The sequence below is a fragment of the Colias philodice genome, chromosome 12 (genome assembly GCF_061535455.1).
Source record: "Colias philodice isolate Cphi_HAF_F1 chromosome 12, ilColPhil1 Martin Lab GWU primary, whole genome shotgun sequence".
Classification (NCBI taxonomy): Eukaryota; Metazoa; Arthropoda; class Insecta; order Lepidoptera; family Pieridae; genus Colias; species Colias philodice.
The window spans coordinates 4,241,257-4,257,728 of NC_143097.1; the positions used below are offsets into that span (position 1 = coordinate 4,241,257).

Genomic DNA, 16,472 nt, shown 5'->3' on the forward strand with positions numbered 1-16,472 from the left:
TAAGTTTTCATTGCTATTTTCATAAAAGCGGAAGTCGAAGCGGAACCCGGTCTGTAACCGGAAAAGAAAGGTTTCCCAACGGTAGTCGGGAATTTGTCTTTGTTCTTACTGTTCTCTGTGCCGACTCAAATAACTTAAAAGTTATAATGGTAGGGTCATTGCGCTTGTTCGCGTCCACTTAGTGCAGTTGGAAAGTTTGAAGGAGAAATTAAAACTGTTCCAGTACAGATTTCAACGCAAAATTTATGTAACGTAGTCTATTTTAAGATTTACTTTCTATAGTGTGTATATATTGTGTTGAAAATATCATGAGGTTTTTATTTATCTAGGCAAACAGCAGAATTTACCCAGTTCGCGTCCAAAAATTCCAGTTTGCGTCCAACCGTGGACCAGTTCGTGTCCACCATCTTAGAAAAGCTTAGTAGAAAAGGAATTAAGAGTGTACCTACTGGGTGATATTATATTATCAGATAAATGCAAATCAAAATTATTATTCAATAAATTATATTTATTATGTATATACGATTATAGTAATTTGATAAAAACCGGGCAAAAGCGAGTGGTATATAAGCCACGGTATAAAAACTTTAATCTTGCTGAAGTTGACGTCCGATTTTGCCACTACCATGGGCGTAGCCACGGTGGGGCAGGGTGGGGCGCTTGCCCCACCCTGGCTCTGACCTGGAAGGTACCTAACGAAATCTAAAAAAACTAAATTATCTAGGTACTAACTACAAAACCAAATATCCGGAAGAAAATTCACACTCGAAAATCGTCAGTCGACACAAAAAAATGTGTAAAAAATGCTTTGGCATGATTGGCCCCATACGTATCACGTACACAAACGTAATCGTTTTGTTTTTCTTTGCGTGTATGAGTCAAGTACCTATGTGCAATTATTTACCTCTAAATTGACGGATTAACAAATTGTCATACGCCAAGCGCTGTTTTTTGGCCAACCTCGCACAAAATTTCCGATAAAATTTTATTTTTGTTTTAGGTTAAGGTTCACTTACTGCCATAAAAACACAAAATGCTGACGGATCTTGGTGTAACTTCGCTCGCAAAAAAACTATCCACTAGGGCAAAAGTTATTCAGACTTTTTTGTAGAGAGTAAAATTTCGCATCTTTTATACCCTGAAAACTTTTTTGTAAAATTTACCGTTTACGATTTATGGCCTATTTAATGAACCGGTTCATCGTTTATGACTGATAACTCTTAAAATATTGGATTAATCGATAAAACGAAAATATCAATTTTAAGAGAGCTCTATTCTGTACAACTTCTGTTTTAAACTTTTTTTTTGTAATGCCCACACTTTGAGTTATTTTTTTTTGTAATGCCCACACTTTTTGAGTTATTTAATGTTTAATGTTGGATTACCGGGCATAAAATTGTAAATTTCAAGGTATGAATGGCATATAATGGTACAAATTCAAAAAACTTATTAAAAATTATGTCCTGTAGTACATAAAAATTAGTAGTTTATTTCCTCACTTGCTAATGTGACGTTGCTGTAATGGACTTAATAATATTAAGTTATTATTTTATATTTGGATGCCAGAATAAAATAAAAGAAAACGAAAGGAGAATATTTTGAAAAATGTATAAAAAAGTCATTTTCTATTAAAAAGTAAATCTATTTTTTTTTTTTCAAAATTTTGAGCCGTTTCGGAAACGGCGAAAATTCACTTACATCTCATCTCTTCTTGGTCTTCATTAAATCCGTAAAATGTGGTAAAAATCCGACTACGGTTAATTATAAAACTAGGTATACCGCAGTTATATATTTTTGTTGAAAATTTTAGATTCGCCCTTGGCCGGTTTTTTGGTTGTTTCTACTATTAACTACATCCATGTAGTATAGAAGACACAACTGTTTGTGTATCCGTGTACATATGTTATAGTCAAAGTCCGATACACAGTCTCTTCGCGGAAGGACTGGTTTATCCTAGGTTTGGCCAAAGCCATCAGGCAATCCCCGAAATACATTTCAATTTCGCCCTTTGCCTGAAGTATTTTTAGTCAAACCCAGGAGCTCCTAACTTTTCAGTCAAACGTCGAAAGTAAATTATTCTGTTTCGGTTTTGGCCTAGTCAATCCTAGAAGCGACTGCAATTCTCGGTCAAACGTTGAAAAATTTCTTAAGATCGAAGATGTGCCTGACGTTCGGCTGTCTCTTAGAGAAATCAGTGCAAAGGATTCAAAATTTGGTGGCCAAGGCTTTATAAAATGCCACTGCAATAAAAAATGCTCTTCAAAATTATGCAAATGTAAAAGGTCTAATGTATTGTGCAATTCTAAATGTCATAATGCCTCACCATGCCAGAATAAAGATTAATTTTTCATTTTAATTACCTAAGAAATTATTAAAACAATTAACATTAATGCCTCACCATGTCAGAAAAATGATTAATTTGTCACTTTAATTACCTAAGAAATTATTAAAACAATTAACATTAAAAAATTTTAAAAATGTTATTTTTTTATACTTAATCTTATACAAACTAACCTCCGTATATTCCAAAGCATTTATTTATTTATTTTATACTTTATTGCACATCGTACAAAAGGCGGGCCTAATGCCACACGGCATTCTCTCAAAGCATCTCAAATATAAAAGTGAAAATCACGTAAGCACGTAATCAACCAATCAGGTGTCAGAACTGGCAGAGTTAAGCGGTTCTTAAGACTTGAAAGCTGCTTAAATGATAAAATGCTTCCAAATATACGAAGATAAGACACTTCATACCTATATCGGAGTTTGACTCGTCAAACCCCGATTTAATAAAATTGTGTTTTGACGTTTGCCTGACCAAATTAGTCTCTCCCAGGTTTGACGAAAATTGTTTAGTCAAAGGCCGAAAATTTACATTTGTTTGGGCTTTGACTAAGGCATTCAGTCTGACCTGAGGATTGACCAGTCCAACCTAGGAGCGCCGGAGCTTCGGAGTTTGCCTATAACACATATACCTACAAAGTCATAGATACCAGGTGCAGGTAACAGTTTTTTTATGAAATAAAAACCGCCCAAGTGTCATTCAGACTCGCGCACTGATGGTTTCGTATAAAACCGTTTCTTTATATGTTGTTACTGTATATTTGAACATTTTCACAATTTTTCCTTTATCTGTACTATAAGGCGTAGCTTGGTACCAAATTTCATAGGTTTTGATTCCCTTGCAAATTAAATCTGTTTTCTTTCTTCTTTCTTTCAAATGTCGAAATTTGTGGAAATTCGCAAATTAAATGGCTGTAGAGTTTCGTTTTTTTTCTTTTTAGGTTGTCCGTCAGTCCGTCTGTCTAACACCCTTTTTCTCAGAAACGCGTAGAGATATCAAGCTGAAATTTATACAGCCGTAAATGCTGAAAATTTTAGCAAATTTCAACATGAACACAGAGTCTTGAAAGGTACAAAGTAACGTTTTATAACACACAGGAATAATTTCGAAAAACATGAATTTTTAATTACATTACATTAAAAAAAAAATTTTTAATAATTTTAAACTTACAACCCCTTTACTCATGAATGCTTAGGTACATGTATTAAATTGATATTCACATAAAAAAAGGTCTATAATACTTTTGAGCTGTAATAAAATCAAACTTCTATCATTAGTAGAAGATCCGAACATAGGTCGACCTTCACCGGCGTGATAATAGAATGAGACCAATTTTATAATAAATGTTGTCTATTAAAAAATCTATTAAAGATGGGTTTGCTGGAAAAATCCTGGACAGCTACGAAGCAACATCTTGTAGCACAGATAGAGGAACTAAAGCAAAAAATACCTCATATAAAAACAAAATCTTTTAATTTAAAGTTTGTCTGTCGGTTAAGACCTTTTTCTCAGAAACGCGTGAAGATATGAAGCTGAAATTTATATCGAATACTCAAGTCTATAGTCCCCTTAAGCTGAGTAAAAATTTATAAGCTAACGCAATCAAATGATACAGCCATTTATTCTGCAATCGCAAATTTCAACATTCACAAGGGAATCAAAACCTACAGGGTGCATTCCGTGATCACAGAGTCTTGAAATTTGGTTAAAAGCAATGTCTTATAGCACAGATAAAGGAAAAAATTTTAAAAACATAAATTTAAAGTTACAACATAACAAAAAATAGGTTTGTTCGGAGCCCTAGGTGCGCGAGTCCGACTCGCGCTTGGCCGGTTTTTTTATTGTTGCCCCACCCTGAGCCCATGGCTAGCTACGCCCATGCCACTACAAAGTACAAACCGATCCAGCTTTACTGCAAAATGTAAGATCCGGTGCAGTGGTATAGCGCATTCAATACATGCGTTACACACGCGCTCTTGTAAATGTTCAGATAAGTTTTGCAAGTACGTCTATGGTTTTACACTAGCATGGCATCGGGAATCGGTAGATAGGTCAACTTTTGAGTCTTAGGCCGTATTCAGAAAGAAAGCTGGAAACTGATAAGCGCTTACGGGCGCTTGTCAGCGCTGGTAACCCGCGCAGGAAAATCTATTAACACGCGCCGAGAAGCGCTGAACGGCGCCGAAAAGCATCAATACACGCTGGTCAGCGCTGGGCGCTGCCATAAAAAAAATTGTTTTGGTCTGCATCAACCTGCTTCCTTTGTGTAGAACGAACCAGCGCTGACAAGCGTCGGTAAGCGCTTATAAGTTTCCAGGGGGCCTAGTCTCGACACATTAATCGACATCGATCTCGACCGAAAACGGTCGGTAACTAACGATGTTCAGTAACTATAGTATGGACCTAAAAAATTTAGTGTTGTTTTTCCAAGAAATTTACCCTGATATTATGGAATATATAGTAAATTAAAATTAGTTACATAAATTTTTCGCATTATTACAAATACAATTGCATATGAAAAAAGCACATGTTATGCATAAAAAACATGGCAGTTAATTTAATTTTAATCAAATTCGATATTTTTTTATATCAATCGATTAATTAATGTTCTATTTATTACATATTCATGGAATCCAAAATTCCATGTATGGCAATCTCCTTATTTACTTTTTTGACATTTGACATCAATCAATCAAAATAATATTTCTATCAAAATAAATATAAATTTTGTGTTTTCAAGAGGATAATTTTTAATTATGTTCTTAAAAATCCTATAAATCTATGGGATAACAAATATCCTAAGAAAACATCAATCTGCGTTATGTTTTTATATAGTTAAAGCTATTAGTTTTAGATTACTAATATTTTGTTATTTGTGAAGTGCAATAAAATTCTAATCAAAAGACTCTAAAAGCTCTACAAGATAATTCTGCTCAATTCGAAGCCTTTCGAGAAATCTTTAAGACATTATAGAAACGGACGGAACTAAAACTAAGGACGGAACGGATAATTTGTATCACTTGTATTTTTAGCTTGTATTATTACATATATTATATTATGTGCATCATTGTATATTTTATTACAGTTAATAATGTTCACGGGTAATTATTTATGTAACAAATATAAATATTTATGTATAAATTTTATAATTTACAGATGAACAAGTTACTAGAATTATGTTGATGAGAGATGATGGTTTTGAGCCAAATTTTCAACTACGCTATTATAAACTGTTAAATTTAAATTTTTCTAATAAATTTTTCTCTTAATTCGGTCGTTTTTTATTTGTATTCATCTGTATAATTTTATTATCCTAGAAGTTCAGAAAGAAATTAATCGAATATGAATGCAATAATTTAGGCTGAATAAATGCAGACAGCAGTACACTACATATTTTAATATTTATTTAATATAATATAAGAGGCTTCTTAACATCCATACTATAATATTATAAATGCGAAAGTAACTCTGTCTGTCTGTCTGTTACTCAATCACGCCTTGACTACTGAACCAATTTGCATGAAATTTCTAAATGAACATAAAATGAATAGGTTTTATCCCGGAAATCCTACGGGAACGGGTTTTTCTTTGAAAACGCGGGCGAAGCCGCGGGCGGAAAGCTAGTTTTCAATAAAATTTTGAAACCATCTTAAAAATAAAACATTATTTGTTTATTTTATTTTAATTGCAATAACTTTATTTAAGAGAAAACAATATTGCGTTAAATCATGTAGCATCGGAAGTTTGAAATATCTTTTTTATTATAAAATTATAATAATTTATAATTTTTCCGACATTATCAACCGTATCTACAAATCCACACAAACCGTAAGGCCCTTCTCCCATTACGATACTTCTAGAATACGATACTCGAGTAGAATACTAGTTAGATATTTGCTCGCTACCCGATGCTCACATATTATGCGACTGAAAAATGACTAAATTCATCATTATTGTGCCTCGTTTTTGTAGACGGACGCTATGTCGAGCGATTCCAGTGACGACGTAAAAGTAGGGAAGTAGGTACTGCAGGATTCATCCATATATTGAAAGAAACATAAATTGTAGTTTTTATAGCCGCACGAGAACTACAACATGATGATAAGAATTTTTTATCTTTCTACCGAAGAGATACGCGCGAAACGCGACGCAAAAGCGACCAATCAAACTAGTCGCGGACGTGTAGGATACCGGTAGCGTAATGGGACAAGGGCCTTCGAGATCTTGTCGAGATCAAACGTCGGTATCATAACGATTGACAATGTCAAAGAATAATTTGTTTTGACAATATTCGAATGTGTTGCAAAGAAATGATTTTCCAAATCCATGAAATCTATATTTTATTTATTTTTCATATATCTACGGAATTGAAATAATGATGTTATTAATTTAGATAAAAATGCATTGCTACAAGGCTATTATTATATAAATATTTTGACGCATAACGGAAAGTTTTGTGAAGAATAAAAATTATAAACAAATATGTATCCATTGTATACTTCCATCAAATTGGGGAGAGGTATTAAGCGACATCATTTTCATTGCTGAAGACGGGACTATAAATTAGTTATCGGTAATTACCGTCTAATTTGTACAGACTACGGCCCCAGCTTTCTTTTTGAATACGGCCTTACATAGTAAATAATACTAAAGTCTGTCTCTGTGCTTGAGTCTTATCTGTGATTCTTGTCAAATGCCAACGAAAGCTTGACTTCTTCACTTTCTTGACGTTTATTTGTCGGCTATCGCAACTCGCAAAGTGCAAATTCGATAAGTTTTGTCAAAGAGTATAGTTTTGTATTGTTTTCGTACAAATGTAAGAAACGATCTTCTAAATTCCGAATATTTTTTGAATAAAAGTTAAATAAAAACCAATCACAATGTCAGGTTTGTATAAAGAGTATTTAACTGCTGTATTGCTTATTTCATTATAAACTAATATCGTGATATTAACCGGTTAAATGCATCATTTTGCAGAGAATCTAACCCTCGATCGTAATGCTATGAAAGATAAGTCTACAGCTCACCTGCGAATATATGTTGGCGGGTTAAGCGAAGATCACACGGAAGTGGATGATTTATACAATCATTTCATAGCATATGGTCAAATCGATGGAATCGTGGTCAACCGAGTATTTGGATTTGTGCAGTTTCATAATGAATCAAGTGCACAAGAGGCAATTAATAAAGCTAATGGAAGTATGTTTCAAGGCAGAAAAATTACAGTTAGATCTGTCTTGAAGAATGAACAGAGGTGAGGAAGTTTAACTTTGAAAGAAATTAACTAGATAATGATCTCGCAAAAATGTAGTCGATTCTAAATTATATATTACAACCAGTGAGTGTTATAGGTAACTTGCAGCCTGTCTAAGCGTCATACTGTGATAAAACATAATATTTTATTCAGGATAGATGATTCTTACATAAAATAATATTGGTAAAACTGTATAGAACATCTAGCTGTTGAGAGGTGTACATTTTTTGTGCTTAGTACATTTTGATTTTATTACCCACTAACTGCTCCGCGCGGTTTCACCCCCGTGGCTCCACTCCTGTTGGTTGTAGCGTGATGATATATAGCCTATAGCCTTCCTCGATAAATGAGCTATCTAACACCCAGAGAATTTTTCAAATCGGACCGGTAGTTCCCGAGATTAGCGCGTTCAAACAAACAAACAAACTCTTCAGCTTTATTATATTAGAGCGAGCGCGCACGAGCAACTTTGTCTCCGCAACTATTTTGTCTCTCCCATCAATTTGTATGGGGAGTTGCGTCGCTACGTGCGCGCACTTTCATACTAGCCCATAGGTGGGAGAGACAAAATAGTTGCGGAGACAAAGTTGCTCGTGCGCGCACTGTCTTAGTATAGATATGTATTGTATTGACTGTGTCAAATTGTACAGTACCTGCATAACGCTAAAATGATCAGTGGCTAGCTGCAAAACTAAAACCTTTTCAGACGAGAAGTGGAAGTAATTCAGCCAGAAGTACCGCCAGCAGTGGCTCTCTCTGACAACATACCTGTTGACGATGATAACCAAGATGATATGTATGATAACTATGGAAACTATATCGGTGATCAATGTGAGTGCAAACATTTCATAAAGTAGAATTTTGAAATGACTGATAGGTTCTAAATTCTGATAGGTAAAATATGACTATAGATGACCCGCAGCTTTGCCCACTTTTTCAAAGAAAATCCTGCATTGTTCCTGTTCCTGCTGTCTTATTCTGTGTCTTCAGCTACTTACATACCAAATTTCATTGTAATCGGTTCAGTAGTATTTGCATGAAAGAGTAACAAACATCCATCCTCACAAACTTTCGCATTTATAATATAAGTAGAATATATAAATATATCTTCTTATTGTATTTAACAATAAAAAGCTCCAGTAGTGGAAAGAGTATGTAGGGTAAATACTAAATAGGTGGAACTTTACAAACAAGCACTTTAATACATACACCTGCTTTAATAGTAATTTTCAAATTTCGGAGTCATATTACAATCATCATTAAGAATGTTCTATTTAAGCAGCTAGAGAAGAAGAAATACACCAAGAAGAGAAATACAATAAGGGCTGGAATGAGCCTCGTGACCTTCCCCCAAGGGGCAGGGGGAGAGGGGCACCGCGTGGGAGGGGCAGAGGCAGGGGGCAACCGGGCTTTCGAGATCGGTCTCCAGTTAGAGGTAAAATAACCTTCATTAGAAGAAAGATGAAAGAAAGGAAAGACATTTAATTCATTACTTGCTATGTATGCTTGCCGACCGCCTCCTTGGTACAGTGTTTGACGCGTGAGCGTAGCACCGAGGGGTCCTGGGTTCGATTCCCGTTGGAGACGAAGAAAAAAAAATGTCTCGGTCTGGTAGGACACAGAAGGCTGATCACCTACTTGTCCCTAAAGAAAATCGATCAGTGAAACAGATGTATAATGCATCTGCCCCTTACCCCACTAAGGGACATGGGACTTCACTTTTATGTATGCTTACTTATTTATTGCTAATGCACAACTATAACAAACTTCTAGCAACATATAGCATAACCTGTGACAAGAATATTAGTTGTTTTAATATTATGTTTCATATAGGTACTTTCTGAAACAATCTTGTTCAACATGCTTATCATAAAGTATTAAAAAAAAAGTATAATTATGCAGTTTATGACCTATTCTCAGATCCACCTAAATATACACAAATATTGTAAAAAAAATTGTCAAGCAGTAATACAACAAGTAACATTTGTAGTAGTAGTATTTAGTAACATTTGGTTACAAACACTAACAAGAATAACGTCATAGATAAATGAGGGAAATATTTTTTTTTATTATTAAGACGGTCTATAACTCATGCAAGTCATTTGATGGTGTGATTTAGAGTTTCTCCGGTATTTATAATATACCTATAATAGTGATTAGTAATTAGTATAGGCATTTACATTTATGTATTTGAATATTTTTAGCTGGAGGTGAATGGCCAGAGAGAGAACGATTCGAAAGATTCCCAGAGTATCCAAGAAATTTGCCTGTACCAGAGCGCAATGACTGCGAAATTATTGTCGTATCAAAAATGTTGACGTAAGTTTTATTTGCGTTAATTTTTAAATTTGATTTCCATACAATTATATATTTTGTGCATGAAACTAATTCAAACCCAGAAAAAAATTATTTCATAATTCTGCATTCCAGTGAATATGCCGAATACATAGAGGGTCGTCTAAAAAGACTGGGCATAGTGGTAGATCTACTATTTCCCATGGAAGATGTGCCTATTGGTAAAGTGCTGGGAAACATTGCGTCTCGAGGCTGCCTCTATGCTATTCTAGTCATGCCACAAAATCAAGAGAATCGATCGCTAACTTTAACGATTTTGCATGGGTTACCTCAAGGTGAGATTTATTTTTTGTTCAATAATTTTAGGCAAATTTTGTATAGACGACTGAATTAATATAAATGCTACTAAGACAATCATACCTTTCATAATTGAAATTTACTATCGTAATATGAAACTGTACATGAAAAATCATATTTCATAATGCACTATATATAAATTTTATATATATATATATATATATATACAGGGTGTCCCAGCAACGGTATACTAAGCCCCAAGGAGGTTATAGTTTTGCATACGCTGAGTACGTAAAAAATACTTATAAAATTCCAGACGAATTTTTTTGACAAATAGATGAATTCTCAAAACTCTATGTGTATACCCCTAACAAGCAACCTGCTCAACTTTTCTACCCACTCGTGAGCTATCGTTTAAGATTATGTTTTCATAGACAAAATGCTCACATTAGCGAAGCGGTATATGCCGGCTGCGCGAAGCTAGAGACGAAAACATGGATTTTAAAGAAAAATTAAGCAAACAATTTTTGGCGTAATTTTGTTGTTTCAGTATTTTTTACGTGATCAGTGTATGCAAAACTACAAGTCCCTTCGCGCTTAGTATACCATTAGTGGGACACCCTGTATATATATATATATATATATATATATATATATATATATACTGGCTATAAAAGGTTTGTTTTTTGGGACGTGTCAAAAAAAAAATACTAATACTAATAACACAATGTTATATATTATGTTACATGGATAAGATGCTTTTTATCTATACAAATATTGAAAATAATTGTATAACATGCAAAACACAGTTATTCCTTTTCCACCCTACACAAAAAAAATCATCAAAAAATACATGTTAAAATTGGTTGTCTGTAAAGTCGGTTTACTGACGATAGTTGAACGTGACAACGTCCGATTGTGCTTCTTTGTCGCTCGTTCCGCGCTCTCGCTCGCACTTCAAGTCTTACATGGAACGCCTCAGAGCGAGGTAACGCCGCATGAGTCATTTTCGTGCGTGCAGCCGGCTATATCGAATTATAAGACGTAGTCACGTCAAAAATAAAACTTATTTTTCCAGAACACCGTAACATGCCAATAGAAGACGCGTTACAGTTACTATCTAGAAACTTCCAAGAGGTACAACGCGGTGGGCCGTCCGGTCGGGAGGCGGTGTATGCGCTCTTGGGCCAACTAGCGGATGGCAGGACGCTAACCGTGCTACAGTATGATAAAGTTATGGAGTATTTACAGGTATGTTAATGGCTAGGAAGAAATTTTTTGTGTAGAAAAAAATATAATTTTTGTGTAAGAAAATTATTGGAACAACTCCTCTTTGCAAAAAAGCAACTGTCCCACTTATATTTACTTCATGTATGCTTCGCGGCAGAGTTAACCTTGGTTAAAAATAATTCAAATAAATCTTGATTATTGATAAGTATGGTTTTATGTTCATGTATTATAATTATATTATACATATATAATTTTAATACTTTTTATAATATTATTATTATAGAAAGTGAATTCAAGTTCGTCTGAATGTAAGAATTTAAAACACAAGAATAATGAATAATGTGATTAATTTATTACCTACTGTTAGTTAATTAGACATAATTTACGGTCTAATGAGTCAAGTTTTAACTTTCTATTATTTTTCAGGAAAAACGAGAACAGCAAGTAAAGATCGAATTGGGTGAGCCACTTACTACCGCGGCGCCCACAAATAAGACTCAAGTTGATCTTCAACAAAGGATTTTGAGCATACTCAATGATAAGAAAGCAGAGGTTGAAAAACCAAAGCCCCCTACGCCACAAAAACCTGAGCAAAGCAAATTACTAAACGACCCAACAGTTAGAAAAGCTTTAGACTCTATCCTACAGAAATTTACTTAGATGTATTTTTTATTTAAATAATTTAAGTTATATTATAATAACTTTTTATTGTAAGAGACTGGAAAAATATCCAATTTTATTGTATTTCTCATAGAAAATAAACAATAAAACATAAGTGTACCAGTACATTTGTTTTATTTCTGTTCTAGTATTAAAATGAAACACAGTTTATTTTAATATGATTTTTATACGTTTATACATTAATAGGTGGTCTAGACATGTTTTCACAGAGCTAGCAGTTGAATTGTGATTTGCAAGACAATAGTGCTTTATTTAATTTTTTCGTACATTCATATCGACACAAAATGACTTCACTAAAAACCTACTTATTTCTGTACATAACAATCAAACTAATATATCTAATAGCTCAATGAACATTGCGGCGTTTAGATGTTTCTCGCAGTTCAATGCTTTATCGAGCTCTATGTCCCTTTATGGATACTATTAAAACATCTTGGCGTGTCCAATAATGTTAGATTACAAGTTATGACAGTGTTGCAAAATAACAGTTTGTCAAACTACAAAAAATTACAAGCCATTAATGTTATGAGAGGTGTAAGAGATTTATTTGATTATAAATAACCTATGAGAATACCGCCAGCGGTTATTGTCAATTGATAGTAATAGTCGTTTTTAATTTTAAAAATTTCATAATTATGTTATAAGTAGAAACCTCGCGGATTAGCATGGCAATTAAATATATTGCAATGTCAAATGATTTATATTTTACACAATACATTCAAATTATAAACTCCACATTGAGATCAAGGCCCTTTGTGTTTAACAAGCATATCTTCCATATTTATATAATTATTATTTTGTGTTATAGCTATACAGATAAACTAAAATAATATTAGGAATATCCACATCTTACTCTATATAAACAAATCCACATACACCCTAACTACTACAGCAACTAAATGCCTCCACACAAACCAATTTCCAAAAAACTTTGGAGGATTTTAGTTACATTTGGGAAATTGATCAGTGTGTGCTTATGTACAATATTCAGTCAAACATGAATACAACATCTATAGCCCTGATATAGGCTCGATTATTATATTTTTTTACCAGTTATGACAACTTAAGATCTTTCAGAACTATCTTCTTGTTTTAGAGGGTCAAATCCTTCCTTTATATGTCCACCTGTTCCTTTAGGATCTAAATCAGTCGCCCAGCTAAAATGCATAAGCGCTAAATGTGAATTGCCTAATTTATTATGAACCTTTCCAAGTAAATAGTAAACTAGAGATTCTCTGGGTGCGATATCCTTTAAATGTTGGAGATCAGCTAATGCGTCTTGTGGTCTTCCCGCTCTTAATAAAACAGATGCTCTGTGGAATCTACATAATGGATTTTCTGTGTCAAGTGCAACAGCCCTTTCTAGTGTAGCGAGGGCTCGGTCCATTTTGCCTAACGCTGCCTGTGCGAGACCAAGTTGACACCGTAAAACACCAGAATATGGATGTATCGCTAACGCACGACGAATATGAACTTCAGATGCTTTCCAGCGCTCTTGTCTAGCATAAACTGTGGCAATGCCAAACCATGCTACATAATTGCGAGGGTCAATGCTAACAGCAGTCCTAAAGCTCGATAGTGCTTTATCAGTTTCTTCAGCAACTGCATATTCATGGCCCAATAAGGCATGAGCATATGCAGCATCAGGGTTAATTTGCACTGCTCTTTTGAAAAATTTAAGGGCAGTTTCCCTCTCTTTATGTAACGAGAAACAGTTACCAGCAGCCAACCACGAAATTGCATTATTTCTATCTAATTCTACAAGTTCTTGTGCTAATGCTGACAATTGAGCTTCCTTTTGCAAGTGCCATAAACAGGTACTAAATATGTCCATACCTTCTGTCCGGTTGGGATACAGTTTACGAATTTCAGTGAAGATCTTTACGGCAGGCTCATATTGAGCTAGTTCGTAGTGAGCTTTAGCTATCATTGTTTGCACCCATGGGGATGCTAACTGTTTCGGGGGGATGTCTTGAAATTGCTTTATGGCATTTTTACAATCAAGAAATGCTAGTGACTTGTACGCCTCTCCGAGCTCTTTTAATAAAATTAACAATGATACAACATTAGAATTCTTTGGTGTGATTGTTGGTGTTGCAGTTTCTATACTCTTATTTCTTTCATTTGTCTCAACATTTGATTTAACATTCTTAGCTGTGCGCTGTTTATTTTTCCTTGATGGACTTTTGGGCGCTACAAACTTACGGCTAGGTGATTTATTATTTTCCTTCACCGAATAACTGCTGTTATTAGTGCTAAAAAGTCTCGATGATCTTCTAGGACCCGGGCCGAGAGTACATCTTGGTCCAGGATTAAATACTGCATCCTTTAGTTGACCTACATGAGCTCTTAAAGAATTAACAATTTTTGGGATAGCTTTTTGTTCATTCGAGTCTGTAAGGGTGGGCGTATACAAGACAGGTGATTGTATTGGAAGCATTTCAAATGATGGTGAAAATGGTATCGGAGCCATACCACTGAATACGCTATGCATTTTACTTTTAACAGGTGCCGGTGGCTCTGGAGTGACACTAGGTGATATGGCCATTGGCATGCGTGTGGAAACATTATTTGGTGTAACATTAGTGTTAATACTATTATTATTAGGAATGTTACTATTAACAATTGATATATTTTCTGAATTGTTGACTAGATTCACTAATGTGGAGACGCCAAATGAAAACTCGGGATTTATATGGAACACTTGGCTTGGTTCTATTTTCTCCCCCATGTTACATAATTGAGCGAAGGACTTCCACATGAATGGATTGAGGGATAAAGCTTTCCGGTGTGCTTCGGCTGCTTTACTTTTCCTTTCAGTGATGCTATAGATTTTAGCAAGCAATTGTAATGCATATGGTGCTTGTTCTCCAAATTCAGAAGCCACAATGTCTAAATTTGTTCCAAGTGCAATTTCAGCATCTTTATAGCTGCAAATAAAATAAGAAATAAAAATTACCAATTATAAAGAAAGCTATGATAATATGATTTTGCCTGATTAAAGGTTAAATTACTTGAAGAAACGAAAAAGTTAGAGATATTTGTTAACATAACATTTACTTTCAAATAAACTGGATAAGAAACTAAATATAAATGTTTAATTTTATTAATTATTCCATTATGCATAGACTATTTAAAATGAGATTATTTAATTTAAATACATTTTAAGAACTAATTAATACACTAACTCAATGAGAAATTATCCTAACTAAAGGTAAAGCTATGTTCCTACAAGAAAACTATAAATACATAATTATAACAAGTGGACAAGAAAAATTACTTACGATTTGAGATCTACAGAACATTTTGCTAGAAGAAAACGGGATTGTGGTAATGTAAGCGTTAAATTTTGTAATAAATGTTGTGTCTCATTAACTCTTCCAGCTCTATAGTAACAGGTACCAAGTAGAAATGCTGTTTCCTCAGAACCAACTGCAATTTAAATGTTCAATTAGTAAAGAAGCGAAGATTAAATAATCAATTAGTATTTAAACAAGAAATTGTACAATGCATATGCAAAGTTTGAACATAATCAATAATGTAACATTTTCACCTCAAACTAAGATCAATAATAACTATTGAAACATTATAACTCACCTTCAGCGTGTAATCTTTCAGCCAAAAATATAGCATTGTCATATTCGTAATTATTGAGGCAATCCCAGACAATAACCTGCGAGAATAAAAATATTTTATATTTCCTAGTAGTTAGATACTTTGACAGTTAAGAAAATATTCGTTAACACTTACCTGTAAGGGCTCTTGAACAATCATTTTGGTTTGGTATAAAATTTAGCAGTATAATGTTAAAATATTTTACATTGCTTGCCACATTTGTTACACAATAAGAAATTAAAATAAAAACGTATCATCTACGACTACGACGGACATTTTTCGAGTTTGTTGATTGTCTATGTGCAAACTGTCACATAGATTAAAAATATTGTAGATACTAAATTATTTAACAATTTAGGGTGCGCAAAAATATTAATTTTAAGATCTCAAAAAAATCTGTATAATTTGGAATAGCAAATAAATATTAAATAAACATCTATTTATTAATTAAATGCGATATAATGAATTGTCCTATCTTTATTATTTCACAAGCTATTCTTTTTCGGAATCCATAGATACACGTTTTGTAGAACTACGAAGTTGCCATACTTTGAAGTATTCCCCGCTCAGAGCAATTCCCCGATAAATAGTGCTTTTTTGCTTCTGTGAAAAGTCTGCCAATTATTTCCAAAAATTTTAAAGAACAAGAAAAAAATTAAATAAAACGTACTAAACCCTTTTCTCTCATTATTGGAATTTAAAAAATCAATAATAATAAATCTTTATACTTTTTTATTTTACAGTTTATATCTAATT

The 16,472-nt window shown here is 33.8% G+C and overlaps 2 protein-coding genes across 2 annotated transcripts; one reads left to right on the forward strand and one right to left on the reverse strand.

The window, feature by feature from the left end:
• Positions 1-7,059: 7,059 nt before the first annotated feature.
• On the forward strand, positions 7,060-12,206 carry Neos (nuclear receptor coactivator protein neosin). The gene is made up of 8 exons (XM_089701405.1): positions 7,060-7,231; positions 7,322-7,598; positions 8,305-8,429; positions 8,881-9,033; positions 9,803-9,917; positions 10,029-10,228; positions 11,269-11,441; positions 11,847-12,206. The coding sequence occupies exons 1-8, from the start codon at positions 7,225-7,227 to the stop codon at positions 12,078-12,080; spliced, it is 1,284 nt and encodes a 427-aa protein (XP_089557531.1). The 5' UTR covers positions 7,060-7,224; the 3' UTR covers positions 12,081-12,206.
• Cdc27 (cell division cycle protein 27) lies at positions 12,199-16,009 on the reverse strand. Its single transcript, XM_089701404.1, has 4 exons — positions 15,852-16,009; positions 15,699-15,774; positions 15,386-15,533; positions 12,199-15,031 (listed from the first exon to the last, which is right to left on the reverse strand). The coding sequence occupies exons 1-4, from the start codon at positions 15,873-15,875 to the stop codon at positions 13,165-13,167; spliced, it is 2,115 nt and encodes a 704-aa protein (XP_089557530.1). The 5' UTR covers positions 15,876-16,009; the 3' UTR covers positions 12,199-13,164.
• Between the last annotated feature and the right edge of the window lie 463 nt (positions 16,010-16,472).

Coding starts and splice junctions, on each gene's coding strand:
- Neos (XM_089701405.1), top strand. Junction 9,918..10,028: donor GTCGTATCAAAAATGTTGAC/GTAAGTTTTATT, acceptor TCTGCATTCCAG/TGAATATGCCGAATACATAG. Junction 10,229..11,268: donor TTTGCATGGGTTACCTCAAG/GTGAGATTTATT, acceptor TTATTTTTCCAG/AACACCGTAACATGCCAATA.
- Cdc27 (XM_089701404.1), bottom strand. CDS start 15,875: ATGATTGTTCAAGAGCCCTTACAG. Junction 15,775..15,851: donor TTGTTCAAGAGCCCTTACAG/GTAAGTGTTAAC, acceptor TTATTCTCGCAG/GTTATTGTCTGGGATTGCCT. Junction 15,032..15,385: donor TGTTCTGTAGATCTCAAATC/GTAAGTAATTTT, acceptor TTTTATTTGCAG/CTATAAAGATGCTGAAATTG.